This window comes from Pyxicephalus adspersus, chromosome 8, assembly GCF_032062135.1.
Source record: "Pyxicephalus adspersus chromosome 8, UCB_Pads_2.0, whole genome shotgun sequence".
NCBI lineage: Eukaryota > Metazoa > Chordata > Amphibia > Anura > Pyxicephalidae > Pyxicephalus > Pyxicephalus adspersus.
In genome coordinates this window covers 15,469,696-15,488,594 of record NC_092865.1, presented here as the reverse complement: position 1 = coordinate 15,488,594, position 18,899 = coordinate 15,469,696, and the positions used below count along the sequence as shown (strand labels likewise).

General features: G+C 39.3%; 1 protein-coding gene across 1 annotated transcript; it reads left to right on the top strand.

Moving 5' to 3' along the window:
- Positions 1-12,545: 12,545 nt before the first annotated feature.
- Positions 12,546-18,232, top strand: RPS11 (ribosomal protein S11). The gene is made up of 5 exons (XM_072419593.1): positions 12,546-12,697; positions 14,802-14,933; positions 16,130-16,205; positions 16,882-17,011; positions 18,058-18,232. The coding sequence occupies exons 1-5, from the start codon at positions 12,683-12,685 to the stop codon at positions 18,179-18,181; spliced, it is 477 nt and encodes a 158-aa protein (XP_072275694.1). The 5' UTR covers positions 12,546-12,682; the 3' UTR covers positions 18,182-18,232.
- Positions 18,233-18,899: the final 667 nt, after the last annotated feature.

The following is an 18,899-nucleotide window of genomic DNA, read 5'->3' as shown; positions in this document are numbered from 1 at the left end:
TTTTGTTTTTAGTTTAGTTCTGCTTTAAATAATATTGAAGAAAAGCTAAGCATCTCGTCCCCCTTACTATCAGCACATACAAATTGTATTAGTCCTCATTATATTATCTTTACATACTGTACAGCTTAAGTAATGCTAAATAAAGAAGGCTTTTATGTCATTATGGGAGCCAAGTAAGAATATTTTGTACAGATCGACCCACATGATTAGTAGCAAAGACCACATTTTTAATCACTTTTACAATGTTCCTGGATTAGCAGGTATTTGTCCCAGAATTATTTTAGGATGCCACCTTATCTTGGCGGCTGCAGCAGGTCCATGACATCAGGGACCATGGTATATCAGTAGGTGCCTACATATTATTCTTGCGTTGTGCTTATAGGAGGTGTGAGTCCAGTACCCATCATTGCCAAGACAGAGCTAACCCCACTCTGCCCCCCTACGTAGTGCTAATGATGAACAGATCACTTTAATTAGTATTTTTTGGACTGAAAAGGAATATGGTAGGAGCAGGATCAAGTTTTCCATGACTTTATTCAGTCTTTAACAAAGATAAATACATCAATCAAACTTATTTAAAAAAAAAAAACTTTTTTAATCAAAGGCATTGGATGCTCTGGATGACATATGTGTTTATTGTATGAGCATCAAACAATGAATAAAAGCATGCACTTCATAGAAAATTTTAGTAATCAATGTGGAAATGTCAACACAAAGTCCAATTTCATCTTGTTTTATTCTTACAATTTACACAAAGATAATGTTCTTTTTTTACAGGTCTCCATATAATGCAAAGAAAAAATAGTTGTATGTAAATCCGTTTTGCCAGAAGTCTTTGTATGTTATATTTTAGAGTAAATGTGCAAATAATGTAATTACGCTAGGAAGGATTATAGAAATTAGAGATTTTTTTTTACATTTTGCCAGATTTTTCCCAATTAATACATTATGAGTCTTGTCCCCCTCATGTGTCATTGTTTGTATCTGTCTGTCAATTGCATCCCCTATTTATAGTACAGCGCTGCGTAATATGTTGGCGCTTTATAAAAACAGTTTAATAATAATTATAATCTGTTTTGTGTTAGGATTGACCAACACATCACTAAATGAATGATATAGGACTTCAAATGGAAATAAAGTTTTACTTTTAGGAATCCACATTGTTGCAGAAAGGGACAAGCAATGGCCCTTCCATAATAATCCCTCCTACCTACCTGATGGCTCTGGGTATTTGGCAAAAAAATGAACTGTGCACATGCAGCGCCAGTTTTGGTTGCCCGGAAGGCGCATGCTAAGAATAAATTAGTTACATCATCCCGGCCCAGGCTAATTAAGAGAGCTAAGGATTGTTTACAGGTAGAGAAAAAAAAGATGGCGGTGCTCTGCAAGGAAAGGGGGAGTATTGTGGGTTTAGTTTCACTTTAAAGTTAATACGTCTTTTATCCATGTGGTGAGGAAAGAATGAAATCTCTTGGCCTTGTGTTTCTTTTTTAAGCTTTGCTACTTATAAAAAGAAGCTATCCTAGCCTGGTTTATTAAAGGTATCCATGGCTGGAGCAGATAGACTATCATGGGAAAACCTGAGTGATCCAGCAAACCTAGAATAGATTTCTTAAAAATCATTTGCTATTTCAGGTTTCCTGGATCATTAGGCTTCTCCTATGATAGTCTATCTTCTCCAGTCTTAGAGAGATTTATTAAATAAGGCCTTTTGTCTTGCTATATATACGTGGAATTTGTATGTGCTACCTATGTCTGTGTGGGTCTTCTCCGAGCACTTCAGTTTCCTTGCACATCCTAAAAACATGCAGCTAGGTGTATTGGCTTTCCTTCAAAAATTGACCTTAGACTGTACTAATGACATATGACTATGGTAGGGACATTAGATTGTGAGACCATTTGAGGGACAGCTAGTGACATGACTATGGACTTTGTAAAGTGCTGCCTATTATGTCAGTGCTATATAAATACTGGCTAATAATAAAAATAATAATAATAAATAGACCTAAGCTCAAGCCCGGGCTATTTTTTTAAACCAAATGGAGCTGCTGCTGTTGAATCACAATAAAGTTAGTTATTTGCCCACAATAAGCATGCAGTTAGTGAAGCAGAAAGGCTGGATCAGCTTATTTGTTAAAAGTCAAATACCTGATTTTTTTTTTAAAGCAGTAATTATGACATTCTATAACACACAAATATTCTGTTGTGGAGAATCATTCACCAGCAGCTGAATCAAGAAACCATTCAGAAAACACTTGAACCTGGTACATTTTGCAGCAGAGAATGTCAGATTCCCTGCTTTATAAATATGCCCCAGTATATAGGGAAAATCATAATAGCCCCAGAGTCTTCAAGTATAAAAAAACAAGTCAGTATTTCTCACAGGTTATCTTTATTTCATTGAAGAGTTTCTTTATTTCATTGACACAAGAAGGTTCTCATCCTTTATTTAATATCCTATATTTTATACATAGCATTCCCATCACATCTGAAAAACATAAACTGCAGTTCCATGTTTTCTGCAAGGGATGCCAAAATCTCTTCGAAGACCTGATACTAATAATCCCTAAAGGATCATTTGGTTTATTTTAAAGCCTGGCTTCATTTCAGTTGGACTGATTTACACAGAGTCCTATCTGATAACATCCATTGATCCTACTCAATATTCTGCTGCTTAGACCAGTTATAGAAAAATTCACCTAACAGTTAAAGTTAATAAGCTATTTCCAAATCTACTTGTTTCTATGAGCTTACATCATTGGAGCGACATGCTCAGCCCTGCATGTAGATAACAATCAAGCAGTTGGTTTAAATTAACAGTACAAAATAGAATCATTCTTTGTAAAGGACGGTAAAACAATTTTACTTTCTAGTTTAATTTTTTGAAAATGTTTACATTTATTACAAATATTCTTTCATGCATTTCTGCCTGCACAATATTAATATTTTACTTTATTTTTAAAGCATAATTTTAATATTAATATGATACATCAGCTGCAAGATTAGTCCTGGAACTTTGCAACCCAGAGCTCCCAATTATATTTCTTGGCGTTAGGTGTTTCTTTTTTAAGCTTTGCTACTTCAAAAAAGAAGCCATACTAGCAGATACTTCTGTCCTGATTTATTTAAGGTCTCCTAGGCTGGAGCAGATAGACTATCATGGGAAAACCAGGGGGATCCAGCAAACCTAGAAAAGATTCCTTAAAAATCATTTGTTATTAGTTGGCAAACATTTTCAATCCTGGATCACCCAAGTTCTCCCATGATAGTCAACCTTCTCCAGTTTTGAAGAGATTTAATAAATAATGCCCTAAATATATATAAATATATATATATATATATATATATATATATATACGCAAGGAGTTTGTAGGTTCTCCCTATGTCTGTGTGGGTTTCCTCTGGGTACTCCGGTTTCCTCCCACATTCCATAGCTGTCCCTCAAAGGGACTCTAAGACTGACTCAAACGTACCATCCCTGAACTCCAACACTGATCCTCACACTTTCCTGTAATCCCTGACATTGATCCTAACACCTTTTCTTCAACACTACCCCATACCTAAGCTTCACTGAGAAATATACTTACAAGATAGTTGAGTCACGTACCTACTAGGTAACCTAATACAGACAACAATGGCTTTAATGGCTAAATGTGCGACCAATCCAAAAATATTGTAAACGTTATTCAAAATGCACTTAAAACACATCCACAAATATAACATTGGTACAACAGCACCAGTGATAAACCTGTGGTGTGTATTTTTTTTCCTCCTCGATTATCATCATTAAAGCAGATCTAAACTCAAAAAACAAAAAAACACGAGTAGTACTATTTGACAAATGAAACCTGCAATTACCGGTACTCTTTTATCAACAAACTAACTTTTACTCAATTTGACTATCCTTGGTGCATTGCTAATTATCACTTAGGTCCCAGACTCCTGTACATATTCTAGTATTTCAAGATATATATCGTATGTTAAAACAACAAATAAGATTGAATTTAATTACATCTGGTTCTCCTTATGTTTACCACTGCATGTATCTCCTGTCGAAGTATTTCCTACAAAACGCATCAAGGTGATTTCAGCAATTGATGGAACTTTATATTATTATCTACTGTTATATTTTAATGGACTGTTCACGTTGTCAATTAAGAAGAATCATACTATATTCTTGTGCCACCATAATATTTTTAAGTGGATTTTAAATAAAGTATATTGTCTTTTATGAGGTTACAATATTTTTAAATTAGTTGCACATTCAGCCTATAAAGTTCCAGTTCTGTATTTTGTTAGGTTTCCCACACTAACCCTTGCTGTAACCTGTGTCAAAAGGCACTTGGTCTCTGGAAATGCAAAAACCTGCCTAAAACATCAAATGCAGAAATGGATGAGGTCAACAGCAGTTCAATTACACCTAATAATAACTTCTGAATAATCTCAAAAGCATCTCAAACTATTATCTAACCAATACCATAGACAAATCCTAAAGTTTAGTTAATACCACCCAAAAACCAATCTCCACACTATCCCTTCCTATAACCCTGACACTAATCTTCCGTATATATGAGTTATTGTGTATTAGAGCCAACTTTTTGCCATGCATTGCAACATCAAGATGTCTTTTTAACTTTTTATACCCAGTAATTTTGGATATGATTACACAGCGGGTAAATCTGGCCAGTAATGAAGAGGATGTAAGTATTGTCTCCAGATGCTTTTTTTCTTTTTTAATTTATCTGGATTGCTAATACATCACAATGCTAATATACTTGCACCATTTTTTAAACACAGTTCACCACTGCACATAGACTGTTCATATCTATAAAGTACATGATTTAGGGTAAGTGCATTAAATGGCACTGTACAGCGCCATACTTTTGTGCATTACCAGTAACGCATGGTAAAACACATGGTTTACCACTGGGTACTACAACAGACAGAGATGTAAGATATACCTGGTGACGCGGGCCAACAATTATGCTCAAAGCTCCAACAAAGCTCAGTGACCTTAAAAGCTGCCTATTTATGGTAGCCTGTATTCTGCAAATTACTTCATAGGAAACATATTTCCCCAACACAGTGTTTACATTCTAGCAAAAACCTGTAGGCAACCTGTAAACATCTGTATGTGTATTCGGCTTCACTGCATGTAACTTTCAGAAAAGAAGCTTGCTGCAGGCAGCCACCTGTGCTGTCTCCTTACACCTATAGAACAAAATACATAAAAGCAAATTCAGTGTTAAGTTCTTACATGTCCCTAAGTGGATTGAAGCATTGGAGCAATATAGTCTTGTTCAACTCTGCTGAATATTATGGTTATGAAGAATTGCTGGTACTACTTCATAGAACATTTCATTTTGCTGAACGTAGTGATAAAAGGTGGATAGAACTTACTATTCAGAGATTTTACCTTTCTACATGGGAAGTCTTAAAAATCTCTCTAGAAGATAAATGGACAGCAATTCTATTAAACAGAAGTGCTTTTTAATTTGAGAAGAGAAAGGTTAGCATTTTCTGATTCTTTCTATATCCGCAGAAGTCATTGGAATCCCACCAATGGGGATGTAGAAAGCAATCCAAGCTTAAAGTTCTAAACTTTTCCTACTCTGTCCACATTTTGGCTGAAATTCTCCGGTAACAAACAGTAAATTATTAAAGTTTAATATATGATCCAAGCATGTGGGGTCAATCAACCTAATCATACAATGGAGAGGAGAAGCCAATCTAAAATGTACTTGATCCAGCTTCTGTTATTGAAAGCTGATAATTCCAGCATTAAACCTTACCCCTATCCATAACTGTGTAACTGAGACTGATCTCCATTTTTAGGACAAATACATTTTAATCCAACACTATTTTAAAACACCACCCGGAGGAACTAAACCCAATTACACGTACCTGTCCCTATTCTGTCACAGGCGCTGCCATCTTCTTTCTTCTTCCCTTCTGTATCCTGATCTTCGGCCATCTTGATTGACCTGCTCCCATGCAAGTACATGTAAGTTCATTCAGTCCTGGAACAAGCAAAGGAAGTCTGGATTGCCTTGTGTGCTTCTCCCAGAAATCCCAAAAATCCTTTGCAATGGGAGTTTTTCTTTGGCTGACATTCCTTCTAAGCCTTAACAGCTAAAGTAATTCAGAAGGTACTCCGTCTAGTATTACAATGCAAATTTTGCTCAGGTGGTAATATTAAAGATGGGTCCCTCTACCCATCAGTTTGAAAAAACACGTTAACACAAATCAGTCAGTTTAGAATAGAGAATAGTAATATTCCACAACAAAGGGTTAAGGACCTTGCAATGTGTACATTTGTCCCAAAATGGAATAATTTTTTAATATTTGCAAATTGACCATCACACTAATGTACTGTGAGCTATAGATATATCAGTTGTAGCAGGGTTTCTCTAAGACCTGAAAGATAACTCAAGGGCTGAGAAACACTTCCTTAGACAGGTTCATAACAAGTGAAGATATATAAATTATTATAAATTAAATATTTAGATTCTTGCAATAACTGCGGTAAGTTGGCTTTGATTAAAGACTTGATTAAAAGATCTGACTTGGTTTAAAATAGATAAATAAATAAATAATCGGTAATGGCACACAAAAACTTCACAGTGTGTGGCCACCACTCCAGTTAAGCACATTTATTGCCAAGATTAAAAAGCAGGATAATGATTTACAGATGCTTTACTAACTATACTGGTCTTGGGTTGATCAGAGATCACAAATCTAAGAAGACTTTAGTGTTTAGTGTTAAGGGCTTAGCATCTAATGCATTTCTTATGGACCTTCCAGCTCCTGATACCCCAATGCAGTGACAAGATTATCCAAGCTTGCTAACCGTGATGATACCTGTGAATAAATAGGCAACAATACCACCGTATAATTACAAAGGATCACTCAGCATTACTTACAAATGCTTGTAACATACCACAAGCTGAATCATTCATTTTATAAGACTAGGACATAAACAACAAAGAGGAAGATCATCTCAAGATATTACAATCCATCTAATTAAAAGAGAGTCCATAGTATAAACTTTATCTTGCATGCCATCTCTCATCTGTAAATACTACAGGCAGTAACTCATTACAGAACAGATAATATGTACTCTAAGTATTATATTTAGTATATACCTAATGGCTTCCCTACTTTAGTTACAAAACAATTGTCATATGGTTTTAATGAACACATATACTGATATAAATATGGTAAACACAATTCATGCATGCATTTATCCACCTGTCCCCGTTCCCTCAGAGGGTCTGCCATTATCTGCCTTGTTCTCTTCTGGTAGATGATCTTTAGCCATCCTTATTGTCCAGGTCCACTTACTGACCAGGATGACCTAGCTCCTGCGCATGCACTTGGGAGTTTATTCATTCCCAGCATGCGCAGAAGAAGCCGAAATTACCAGGTATCCTGACAAGCAAAGCTAAAGATACATATGTGCAGCTCAGCTTTTTGCCAGAAACCTGGAGAAATCAGCCAGGTAGGAGGAAATATTGCAGATGGGACATCATCAGTCCCTTTCTGCAATAATGACCTACCTGATCATGGATTCTTGAGAAAACTGGAGCTAGAAAATGTTAACCTCCATAAAGGCTTGCTCCCTGGTTATTTATTGCTACGCATGGGATATTGCTAGTGTGAATTCTCCAATAGATCTGTGTAGAAACCACACTGTGCCAAGGGAAACTGATGCTGGTGTGTGGTATATATTTGCAATTTTATGCCAACTGAAAAGTGCCAGGGAAACTTTATTTTTAGTACATCATTATTGGACCTTCTCACCGTGTCCTTCCAAGCTAGGTGTAAGTCTACTGAGCCTTAACAACTTGTCTTTTTTTTACACACAGCAAACACAATTTTTTCTTATATACAACAAGAACATTTGTGATTCCTATGCAGAAGCTGTTACAGACAATTATGTAAGGTTTACCCAGCTGAATGTTGTTATTCCATTGTGAATTGGCAAATATGTGTGGTTTTTAGATCCTGTCGGAAATATAACTATGTGAGGCCCTTTCCTAAACGAATATCTGAAAAACTCATTATGACTTGCAATGGAAACAGACTGCTTTTTAGCAACAAACTGCTGACTTAGGCACTTACGGCCTGTAGAAACACGGTGACAGCAGGAAATACTATAAAACGTTTGTGTGGTTTGATCCAACTTCTCTCTCAACAAACTGAGACTTGTGGAAGGTCTGCAGAATCTATCAAGATAGGAAGAAAGGCACATTCATCGAACTGAAAATAAAAACATAAATGTTGACGTTGTTTTGAACAAAAAATGTTTGTTTTCAATGCATTCTTCTGCAAGAGAAAACATAGGTTATTCCCTGTCAATAAATAGCAGTTTTGTTCTTTTAATTTCTATGATTTTCTTTTTTTATTGTCTTTAGCTTAAAGTAAATATGTTAAAAGAAAAATTAATTCATAAACCTTGTCCTAGGCACTTTCTGGTGCTTTACCAAGTGTGCCACATGTGACATCACTACGTTGTAAATGTGGCAAATGTGTCACCGGTTTTCCCTATATTCACACTTTTATATAGTTGTAGTGATGTGGAATTTTGGTAAGTATCAGTAAAGGTAAGCACAGACACCAAAGTGTGCCTAAAATTGTTGGGATTTTTTCTTACAGATTTGCTTTACGTTCCTGTAAAGCTGGTGTAACATATCCAGCTCAAAGCCCGATGCTAGAGACATGACAACATTACCATGACAAGGAGTTTTCTGCAGAATCAGTTATGGGAAGGACTCTGGATTTGGCCATTCCAAACAACTGGTACAGGTAGAAAAACAGGAGCTGACTAAGACTGCATACATGTTACATTTTTGTTGCTGGAAACAATCTTTCACAATAGTGTCCAGTGACAGATAAACGAATGCTGCTCAAACTGCTCCTGTTCTATTCTATGGAGAGGGGAGGATGAATGAGCATGCTCACCTCCCTTTCCTTCCATAGCGGTCATTCTTGATCATTGTTCTTGGATCCTTCATGAGGTATCCATGAATAATGTTGGGTGACCGGTGTACACATTCTCACCTGAGACGAGCATGACCATTCTTCTCGGGTGATGATAATCTCACGTGTGTACTTAGCCTTAGTCTGTAAAGGTAAAATCTTCTTGACTCTGGTTTCAACACTTAGTACCACCCAGACCTACAACAAGCATACAGTAACAGTAATCAGCTGACAACATTTCTGGCAAGGTCAAAAGTATTTTTGCGTTTATTGAACAAGTATAACAAAACGCTTTAAATTGTATAATTTTATTGTTAGGAATGACATACTCTTCAAAGTGGAAATTAAATTCCAAATTTGTGATCAGGCAGGACATTATTACAGAAAGGGGCAGGCAATGTCCCTTCCGCAATAAGCTTTCTTACCTGTCTCAATGTTCTGTGGAACTAAAATCCCACTTTTGTGATTCAGCCAGGTGATTATTGCAGAAAGGAACAGACAATATCCCTTCTTCAATAACTGTTCCTACCTGCCTGATCACCACCCAGCTGTTAAATTGTGCGAAGCTGCATGTCCTGGCTTTGTATTTGGGAGAACTGAATGAACTTCAGCACCTCCAGTCAATCATGATGGCCAAAGATCCATCTACGAAGAGAAGAAGAGGAAGAAGATGATGGCAACCTGTGAAAGAATGGGGACAGGTGACTATAGTGGAGTTTAGTTAAACTTTAACACAAACCGTAGGTAAGGAACGCTTCTCAAATATTCTATATTTTCCTAAATACTTCAATGAGATTCTTGTCATGTAAATGTATTGCACATGATTAATTCCTAGCCCTTTTATGTAAGATTCTTCATAAAAATACCATACCAATAAAGTATGATGTCATGACAGGATTTCACTTTATATTTTTAAATTCTTTGGCAACAGAAATCAAAATTGATTAATTATTATATAAAAAAATGTTATGTTTTCCACTTGCTGCTGGAGGCTTCTTCCTTTACCTACAATAACCCCCTGAGATTTGGACACCATTCCATATTTGCCGTGTATGTTCTTTACTAGAAGCGGGGCAATATTGATATATGATCCAGTCAAGCTTATATACCTCGGGGCGACAGATTGACTAAACAACCCTAGAATAGCAATAAAAAAACTTTGGACTGATTGGTTACAATCAGACAATCTAAAACAGGTCCTGATATTACCTTTTGAATATAGGCAGCCTTTAACACTGTCATTCGTCTCATGCAGGGAAAAGCTAACTCTGATCACATTTTTGCATCTGCAGTTGTATAATTAATGCAAAATGAACACTGCTAAAATACACTATCAAGAGTGTGCCTGCAGGCTTATAAAGCACCCCTTTAGTGATATGTCCCCATTAACTGGGAGAAATTGGGTTGTAGGATTAGAACTTTCTAGATTGTTTTAGGATCTAGTTCTCCCTGTAAGTAGTTGATTATTTCCTGTTACCAAGAATAGTTCCTGGTTCTGGAAAAAGAGAAGCCAATCAATGATGAGATGTATTTAACTACTAGCTTGTTACTTGGTTTGGTACACAGGTAGACGGGTGTTCAAAAGTGGGTAAATATGTGGAGAATTAAAGTTTGGGTAATCCCAGCCATTGGGTATTAGAGAAGAGTCTACAGACTCGGATAGCTCAGGGCCCCTTGATCAGACTTAGCCAGGGGCAAAAATCTTAGACTGCTGAGCATGAAGCCTCACGTAGTCTTTTAGACATTTTGACACTGAGAAAAGAATCTTGTGAGAATGGACACCTGTTGGATCATGCTGTTGACATAGGAGCCCTTGTGTAGATTTGAATCAGGAGTATCACAACAGAGGGGTCCCATTCCATTGGAGAGTTTCTTCACAGATGGTAGCATATAGTTGCTGATCTGCGAGGTCTTTAGTCTGAGTTCAGGATGCGGATAGTGTCTTCGGCCCGGCGCAGAGGGAGCGCCTGGCACCGCCATTTTATTCTGGGTTCTTCCTCCTACGTCACCCGCGTGCGTGAGATCTGCAATTTTTTTCCCTATTAACCTCCCTGGCGGTCTGATTATGTCCGTATTTTTATGTTTAAAACGGAACTTTGTTTTCTGTGGAAATTTGTTGTTTAATATTCTGAATTCTTGGGAATAACTCCTGGATATGATAAATTTGAAACACAAATCATAAATGAAAATATAATAAATATTTATAAATATTAATTATAAAACAATTATGAATTTAAAAATGTTATTTAAGTTTGTCCAAACAGGGTACAATATTAGAATGAACTTTATTATTATTATTTGGGAGCCACGCCTCCACAGCGTACCAATGCTTCACTCATCATAAAATGAGGCGAGGATGTGATGCACAAGCCGGCCGGGGTTCGCTAGAGGATGCCGCTGGATTGAAGGGAGGAGGTAGGATTTTTTTTTTCCTACCCCGAGTGTCGCATCTGGTATAAAAAAATTCACCCCGAGCCACACTCGGGGTCATCATCAGGGGGTTAATGAAAGGGCTCCTTCTGCACATGCCTGAGATGCTCATGTATGCAGAGAAGGAGCAGCCAAGGGCCTCCTGGCATGTGTGACATAGGTATACCGGAAGGCTCTGCGCTCTCATTCATTCTTGATCGCCAGTGATCGCCAACCTTTTCGGTTCCACAGACCACAAAAATCACCAGCTCTTGACTGTGCATGCGCAGGGTGTCAGTCAAAGGGGGAGAAACCTCCCCCAGTGTGATGTCATTATGACATAACCCCGCCCACTCTCCCATCACAGATCTGAGCTTGCAATGGGGGAGTGGGCCTGGGAACTGTACTAGGGACATGGTCCGCGGCTCTGGCTGGCCGGTGCGTCCCCCCAGCGGGTTTCTTTTACAAGGGACAAGCCCCTATTCATCCCCTGTAGTGCCCAAAGATCGTAGTGGAATCTCTAAAGTCCTCACATTGGACCTGATTTATTAAAGCTCTCCAAGGCTGGGGAAGATACACTACCATCAGTGAACCTGGGTGATCCAGCAAACCTGGAATGGGTCTGGTGCAGGATTAGGAAATCCATTCCAGGATTGCTGGATCACCCAGGTTCACTAATGAAAGTGTATATTTGCCACCCTTGGAGAGCTTTATTAAATCAGGTCTATAGTGTGCACAAGGGCTGCCGACCTTCCTCAGCCAACATGGGCCACAAGTCAGTTCTGCCCTGAGGCCCACTATTGGCAATGTGCACTAATGATGCTGACATGGAAGTTTAGGCCTACATACCAGTGACCTGACCCATATAGACGGCCTAAAACTAAAATGAATAAGATAACCTGCTCTGCTATCACTTCCCCTCCCTACCTGCTAATCTTTCCCTGTGACAACATCTTGCCCCCCCACCACCTTCCCACTGACTGTACTGCGTCCTGTTTCTACCTCAGCGTGGAAATGCTATTGGCTAACCTACAGCACGTGACATTCTCTCTGAATCAAATTTCCCGCACGTCGTCACATGAGCTTTCGTACTATACGGGCGGGGCAAAATGTATGCAAAAATTGCGCATAAGCTGTCATCTTCCTCTATATTTGCATACTAGGATCCCGCCCACCACGCATGGTGGACGCTGACAGTAGAGGCCAGCCTACGACGTCACGTCCGCCCTCTGTTCTTCCTTAGGAAACCCTGTAGCGGTGCTCCAGTCTCTTTTTCACCCGGCAGGCCAAGATGGCGGATATTCAGGTGAGAGCTCCGGCATTGCGGGGAATGGAATTCTGTTCTGTGAGGCGCAGCGAGTCCTGGAGCAGACGAAAAGTTGCACAGGGTACCGAGGAGACGTCCGGTCTCTCGGTTGGGACAGCATGAGGGCTGTGTGCGAAGAAAAAGGGCGGACACTGAAGCCGCGTGGAGGCCTGAGCAGAGGCCTGGAGTGTGTGCTGGGTTTGTGGCACTCCGGGCTTTGATTTTACTACGACACCGCTTGCCTCTGGATTGTGTGCAGCAGCAGCACTGATTATGGAAGCGCCGCTTCCCTCTGCATGTAAAGAAACCCTGATTTATATTTCATGTCTATGTACAAGCGTGCTGCTCCTCCTTACCATGTGTCTGTATATATAGGGGCCCCCATCACCCTACTGTGCCAGGTCTGTGTGCAGGGGCCCCCATCACCCTCCTGTGCCATATGTGTATATATGGGCCCCCCCCATCAAACTCCTGTGCCATGTGTGTATATATGGGGCCCCCCATCAATCTCCTATGCCATGTGTCTATATATGGGGTCCCCCCATCACCCTTTTGTGCCGTGTGTGCAGGGGGCCCCCATCACCCTCCTGTGCCAGGTCTGTGTGTGCAGGGGGCCCCCATCACCCTCCTGTGCCAGGTCTGTGTGTGCAGGGGGCCAGGTCTGTGTGTGCAGGGGGCCCCCATCACCCTCCTGTGCCAGGTCTGTGTGTGCAGGGGTCCCCCATCACCCTCCTGTGCCAGGTCTGTGTATATATGGCCCCCCCATCAAACTCCTGTGCCATGTGTCTATATATGGGGTCCCCCCATCACCCTTTTGTGCTGTGTGTGTAGGGTCCCCCCCATCACCCTCCTGTGCCAGGTCTGTGTGTGCAGGGGGCCCCCCATCACCCTCCTGTGCCATGTCTGTATGAGTGCCAGTTTTCTTCCCAGCCTCATCACATTTTTTAGTAAGTCTGTTTGAGTGGTTAGAGTAGTTGGGGCACAATATGGGGCTGCCATCCTCCAGTTTCTTCCCACCCCATTTTTTAAAACAAGATTGGGGAGGACACGGTGACATGGTTACCCATGTGCAATGCCTGTGTGCTGACCCTCTTGTGCCATATCTGTTGGCAAAATTCCCGTGTGTGTGCGCACGTCCTGTTCTCCCTCATCTGTGTATGGTGCCCTGATTCTCACTCTTAAAAAATAAAAACTTATGAACAATTTTACTTAAACCAAGAACAGCTTACCAGTCCTTTCACTTTTCAGTCTTAAAACTCTTTTCAGAAAGTAGAGTTCTTTATTATCTTACTAAAAATATGGACCTCATGTAATATCCTGTATGCTAAACTGAAGATTCCAACAGCTTTTAGTTTTCATAGCTGTGTTTTGAAGACTAAAGAACACTTCCCACTAAATAGATTTGAGAAAATGCTTTGGATGTAGAGTATCCTGAGATACAATAAACTGTCTTGTAAGATGAACATTGGCAGCATCAGCAGGTGATAGAGGAAGGACAAATGCAACAACACATCAGAGGTTTACACAAGCTTTACTTTATCCAACACAACGATACAACTCAATTATAGCGGTCTCTGCAAATTTGCTTATCCCTGTACCTCTTGATGTTTGGAACAGATCAGTAAATGGCAGTGTGTTTAGGAAACTTGTGTTGGATGGGTTGAGGTTCAATGGTTATAAGTTAGGGTTCACCCCTCCCACAGGGTTGCTCTTTGGGTGACTGGTCCTCTTTGCTCCTTATAGCTGTGACTGCATCCCCCAGAATGGAGGACTGGTGGTCATGCATTGTGCAGGAGAATGCCAAGGGCCTGCATGCCAGAGTATAAACTAGCATATCCTCCATTGGAGTAAGGAGTAAGTATATTGCTTGTTAATCATGCACTGGGCAAAACAAACTGTTACACTATTTTTGCTCTCCAGAGTTCAGCTTTAATAATTTCATGTTCCCATTCTTGGTGCATACTGGTTGTTTTTAAGTTTCAATGAAGTGAAACATATAGTGAATTGTTTTCAATAATAAGCAATGAGCAAGATATGAATAGCTGGTGTATATTTTGACATAGTTACCCTTCCTGTACTAATATTTTACATTTTGTTCTTACAGACCGAGAGGGCTTATCAGAAGCAGCCAACTATCTTCCAAAACAAGAAGCGTGTGCTTCTTGGGGAGACCGGCAAAGAGAAGCTTCCAAGATATTACAGAAATGTTGGTTTGGGATTCAAGACCCCCAGAGAGGTAATTCTATACTTTTTAAAGATGTAGCCACTTCATATTCATTAAAGGTAACCGATCAAGACTTGAGCTATCCCGTTTTTTAATTAGCTTGGAATCACCCCTCTTTCCTAGGGTACAGTCCCTCTGTCTTGATTTGTGATTGAAAATATATATAGATGCATGTCAAGAAAGGATCGGTTAATTCACAGATGTGGCCTGGGTTAAGGTGGAATAGGATGTTAAAAGAATTGTGTCCAGTCCTATACAATGTATCAGGTCAAAATGCTGGAATTCACCCTAAATTAAATTTAAACCCCTTTATGACCAAGGGAATTACGTGCCACTAATTGTCATGAAATTATGCCCCACAGTTCTGTTCTGGCAACAATAACTGGAGGGAGCCTGGACTTGCTTAAAGAGGAAGTAAACTCAAACCTCGCCCAAAGCAAAATACCCTTACCTTCTATGCAGCAGATCAGTCAATTGGTCCAGAGGTCTCTTCTTTCGTGTCCCGCATAGTCCTGGCATCTGTCTTTGGGCTGTTCTGCCGGGCAGCGCCATCTTTCCTCTTCTAGGTTCTGCTTCCCACATCACCCGACACAGGCACGAGATCGGGTTACATAGATGGGGGGGGAACTTGCCGATCCCACTGCGCATGCGTGAGCGGCAATTTTGTTCCCGTATGAAGAAAGGGATCCTTCTGCGCGTGCCTGAGATTCTAAGTTTAGGTGTGCTTTAAATGTGCCACCTATCTTTTAACAGAGAAGAAGGTGGTGGTTAAAATTTTGTTTTAGTTCCACATGAATGGTAGCATTACCTATTTGATGCAGAAACTGCAATATGTAAATCATTACAAATATGCTGTGTTTTGGGAACTTTGATGATATTCGTTGGCTGGGTTTGGGTGAAACAAATACTGCATTTGTATTTGGGAGTTACTTTGCCCTTCCAAGAAACAGACTACTGCATTCTATGCTCAGGGGTGCAGGATATGATACTGTGATGGCACTTACTAAACAAACATTAGTTACAGTTTAACAAATTGTAGCAAAAAATAGTTTCTGCATATTGGAGCATCTTCTGTTATCCAATTGCATTTCCTAAATTTTAAATTGTTTTCTAGACTTTCCAGAACAGCTAAAAATTTGATGCGTTAAGTGTCTTACTACATTTCATTCAGTGTTATTAACCATATAACTTGAATTTTCTGTTTTTAGGCAATTGACGGCACATACATTGACAAGAAATGCCCATTCACCGGTAATGTGTCCATCCGTGGTCGCATCCTTTCAGGTAAGTTACAGTAGCAGTTACTGGTTTAGGAGCAGCAGTAACCAATCTGTAGGGTGGCATGGTCAATCATACTGCCAACAGAGCCTAAAAGTTTTGTAAATGTGTAGTTACCTTGTATATAACACAAGTCTCCATCGTTTGTATTTTTACCTAGTTACCTTTATTCTAAACAAACTCAATAGGGTGTTTATTTCACATCAAAGGTAAATATATTTAATGTTTGTGTAAAAATAACTGTTTGAAAATGTATTTAGATTTCTTTTTTGAATCTGCCATTTGGTAGATTTCATCTCACATTGGTCTTGGAAACAGAACTGGTGATTTGAAATCTTTCCAAAGTTGGTGACCATTGTCTATTAAAATTGTAAAATTAGAAACGTTTCATGCTCCAGTGACAGCTGAAACCTTGAGTATTTTTCTTCAGTTTCTTTTCAGTTTACAATGATTTCCAGAACAATTTTCTGCTGCGATTAAACATTGAAAACCTGACACAGGTTCTATACATTGGTCTGAATTTACACATTCCTGTACTGTAGTACATCAGTTACCGGAAATACATCTGGTCCTGGAGACTTTTTTATATACTGTTGAAAATGTATGCTTGTAATTTTCAAGCCCATACATTAAATTTGCAACATAAGTGAGAAAGTTTAAACAAATCTTTTTTGCCTTTCAGGTGTGGTCACCAAGATGAAGATGCAGCGCACCATTGTTATCCGCCGGGACTACTTGCACTACATCCGCAAGTACAACCGTTTTGAAAAACGCCACAAGAACATGTCTGTTCATCTGTCCCCCTGCTTCAGGTGAGAATGGTGTCATGATGTCAACGTTCAGTTTTCATGTGAAAACAGCATGAAGTGCATGCAGATATCAAGGAAGGTTTAGATTTGCAGAGGCTTGCTGTTAGTAAATTGCACCCTAGTTTAGAGTTTTGCCTTAAAATATGTACAGTTGTGAAGGGTCTGCGATGGCCACAATGCATAATTCTGTTTGGGCAGTTTTCCCATCCAGTTGGATTCTGGAGATTTCACTCACTGCAGTCGTGCTAGAGATTTGTCAGTGAAGCAGCAGTTGATGTGGGGATACTTTTTGCACTTGCTTGTCCTTGGTCACTGGACTCCTGGATAAGCTATTGTGACAGTCCCACTGTTACTCCATATGCAGCTTTAGAAGAAACCAAATACCAGGAAGCCCTATTGAACCCCTTTATTTTTTAAAGATGAAATACTTTGGTAGCCCTCCTAGATTGAAAGCTCTTCTGGGCAGGGTCCCCTCTCCTGTGTCACTGACTGTAATTGTTATGTGCATCCCCTTTTTAAAGTACAGCACTGTGTAATATGTTGGGGCTACATAATCTACATCCTGTTTATTAGTAATAATTTTATTTTAGAATATAAAACGTTAAAGCAAATACATCAGGATAAGATTCATTTTCAAGTCATTTGCAAGACTAATGGATATTATATAATTGGCTGAAATTTCAAATCCCTGTCCTTGATTGTCATCTGTTTTAGGTTCAATTAAATCTTTTTACATTACAGAATTAAATGGGTGGTTGGCAACATGACTGCTTTGTGTCATAGTAAAGTACAATTTGGTATTGCTATCCAAAAATTAGGTTGAGTGCTTTATCTTGTGTTTCAGATGTAATTTGATTTAGGGGTGACTTGTGTTTTGTAAAAATAATCTAGGTTTATAAATAAAATGTTACCACCATAATTTTCTGTTGCTGACGGTCATTATAAAGACTTTTCTTGTACCTCCATGATTGGGTGACTTAAATGTGTACATTTATTTTGCTGCCTGCCTCTATTCTGTGTATTTACAGTTGATTTTTTTCCTCTAACAGGGATGTTCAGATTGGGGATATCGTCACTGTTGGAGAGTGTCGTCCTCTCAGCAAAACTGTCCGATTCAATGTCCTGAAAGTAACAAAAGCTGCAGGAACCAAGAAACAGTTCCAGAAGTTTTAATTGTAAAAAAAAATGGTCTTTCAGGTCAAATAAAACTTTGTAAAAATCTCACCTGGCTTTTTTGAGTGATTTTTACTATACCATTGTCTTCTGTAAAGTTTGGGTAGAACTGGACTGCCTAGTTTTGTAAAAATATAAGCTAGTTTTTACTAAATTGGGAGAGGGGAAATATTGCAAGGGGACACTTGTTCTGCCCTCTAAGTCCTTACATAGAGGTTTTGTGGCTTTGTCTTAAGACAGAAAATGAGGGGAAGTTCTCTAATGGGACATAGAAAGCTAGAACAAATACCATATGTTATCCAGAACTAAAATATCTACAGCCATTTTGTTTCAGAAGCCCTGTAACCTTACCAAGGGGCATCTTTAAGGCTCAGCTGACAACCTTATATTTTAGTATTTCCTCATTCCTTTTTTGCAGCCCCAACAAAATACCCAGTGTTGATGCCTAGCAATATCATGGTCTGATTTTTGCAAACCCCATACCTTCACTATACATTTTAGGGCAAACATTTACATGAAGCCTGGAATGAATCTGGATCTTGAAAAGTGGTGAAGCAGGTATAAGGTTGTACTATTAAGCTAAAAGCCAGCACCTTGTGTTAAAAAGAAGTCTAGAACAGGCCATTTACTACTGTCTAGTCCAGCCTAAAGCGGAACTAAACTCGGGATGCTTGCTTGCCTGCCTCTATACTGTTGCAGGCGCCCCATCTTCCTTCAC

Bases quoted from the DNA above. Each gene is read 5' to 3' on its own strand.
- RPS11 (XM_072419593.1), top strand. The intron at 14,934-16,129 runs GTAATTCTATAC...TTCTGTTTTTAG, and splicing joins GATTCAAGACCCCCAGAGAG to GCAATTGACGGCACATACAT. The intron at 17,012-18,057 runs GTGAGAATGGTG...TTCCTCTAACAG, and splicing joins CATCTGTCCCCCTGCTTCAG to GGATGTTCAGATTGGGGATA.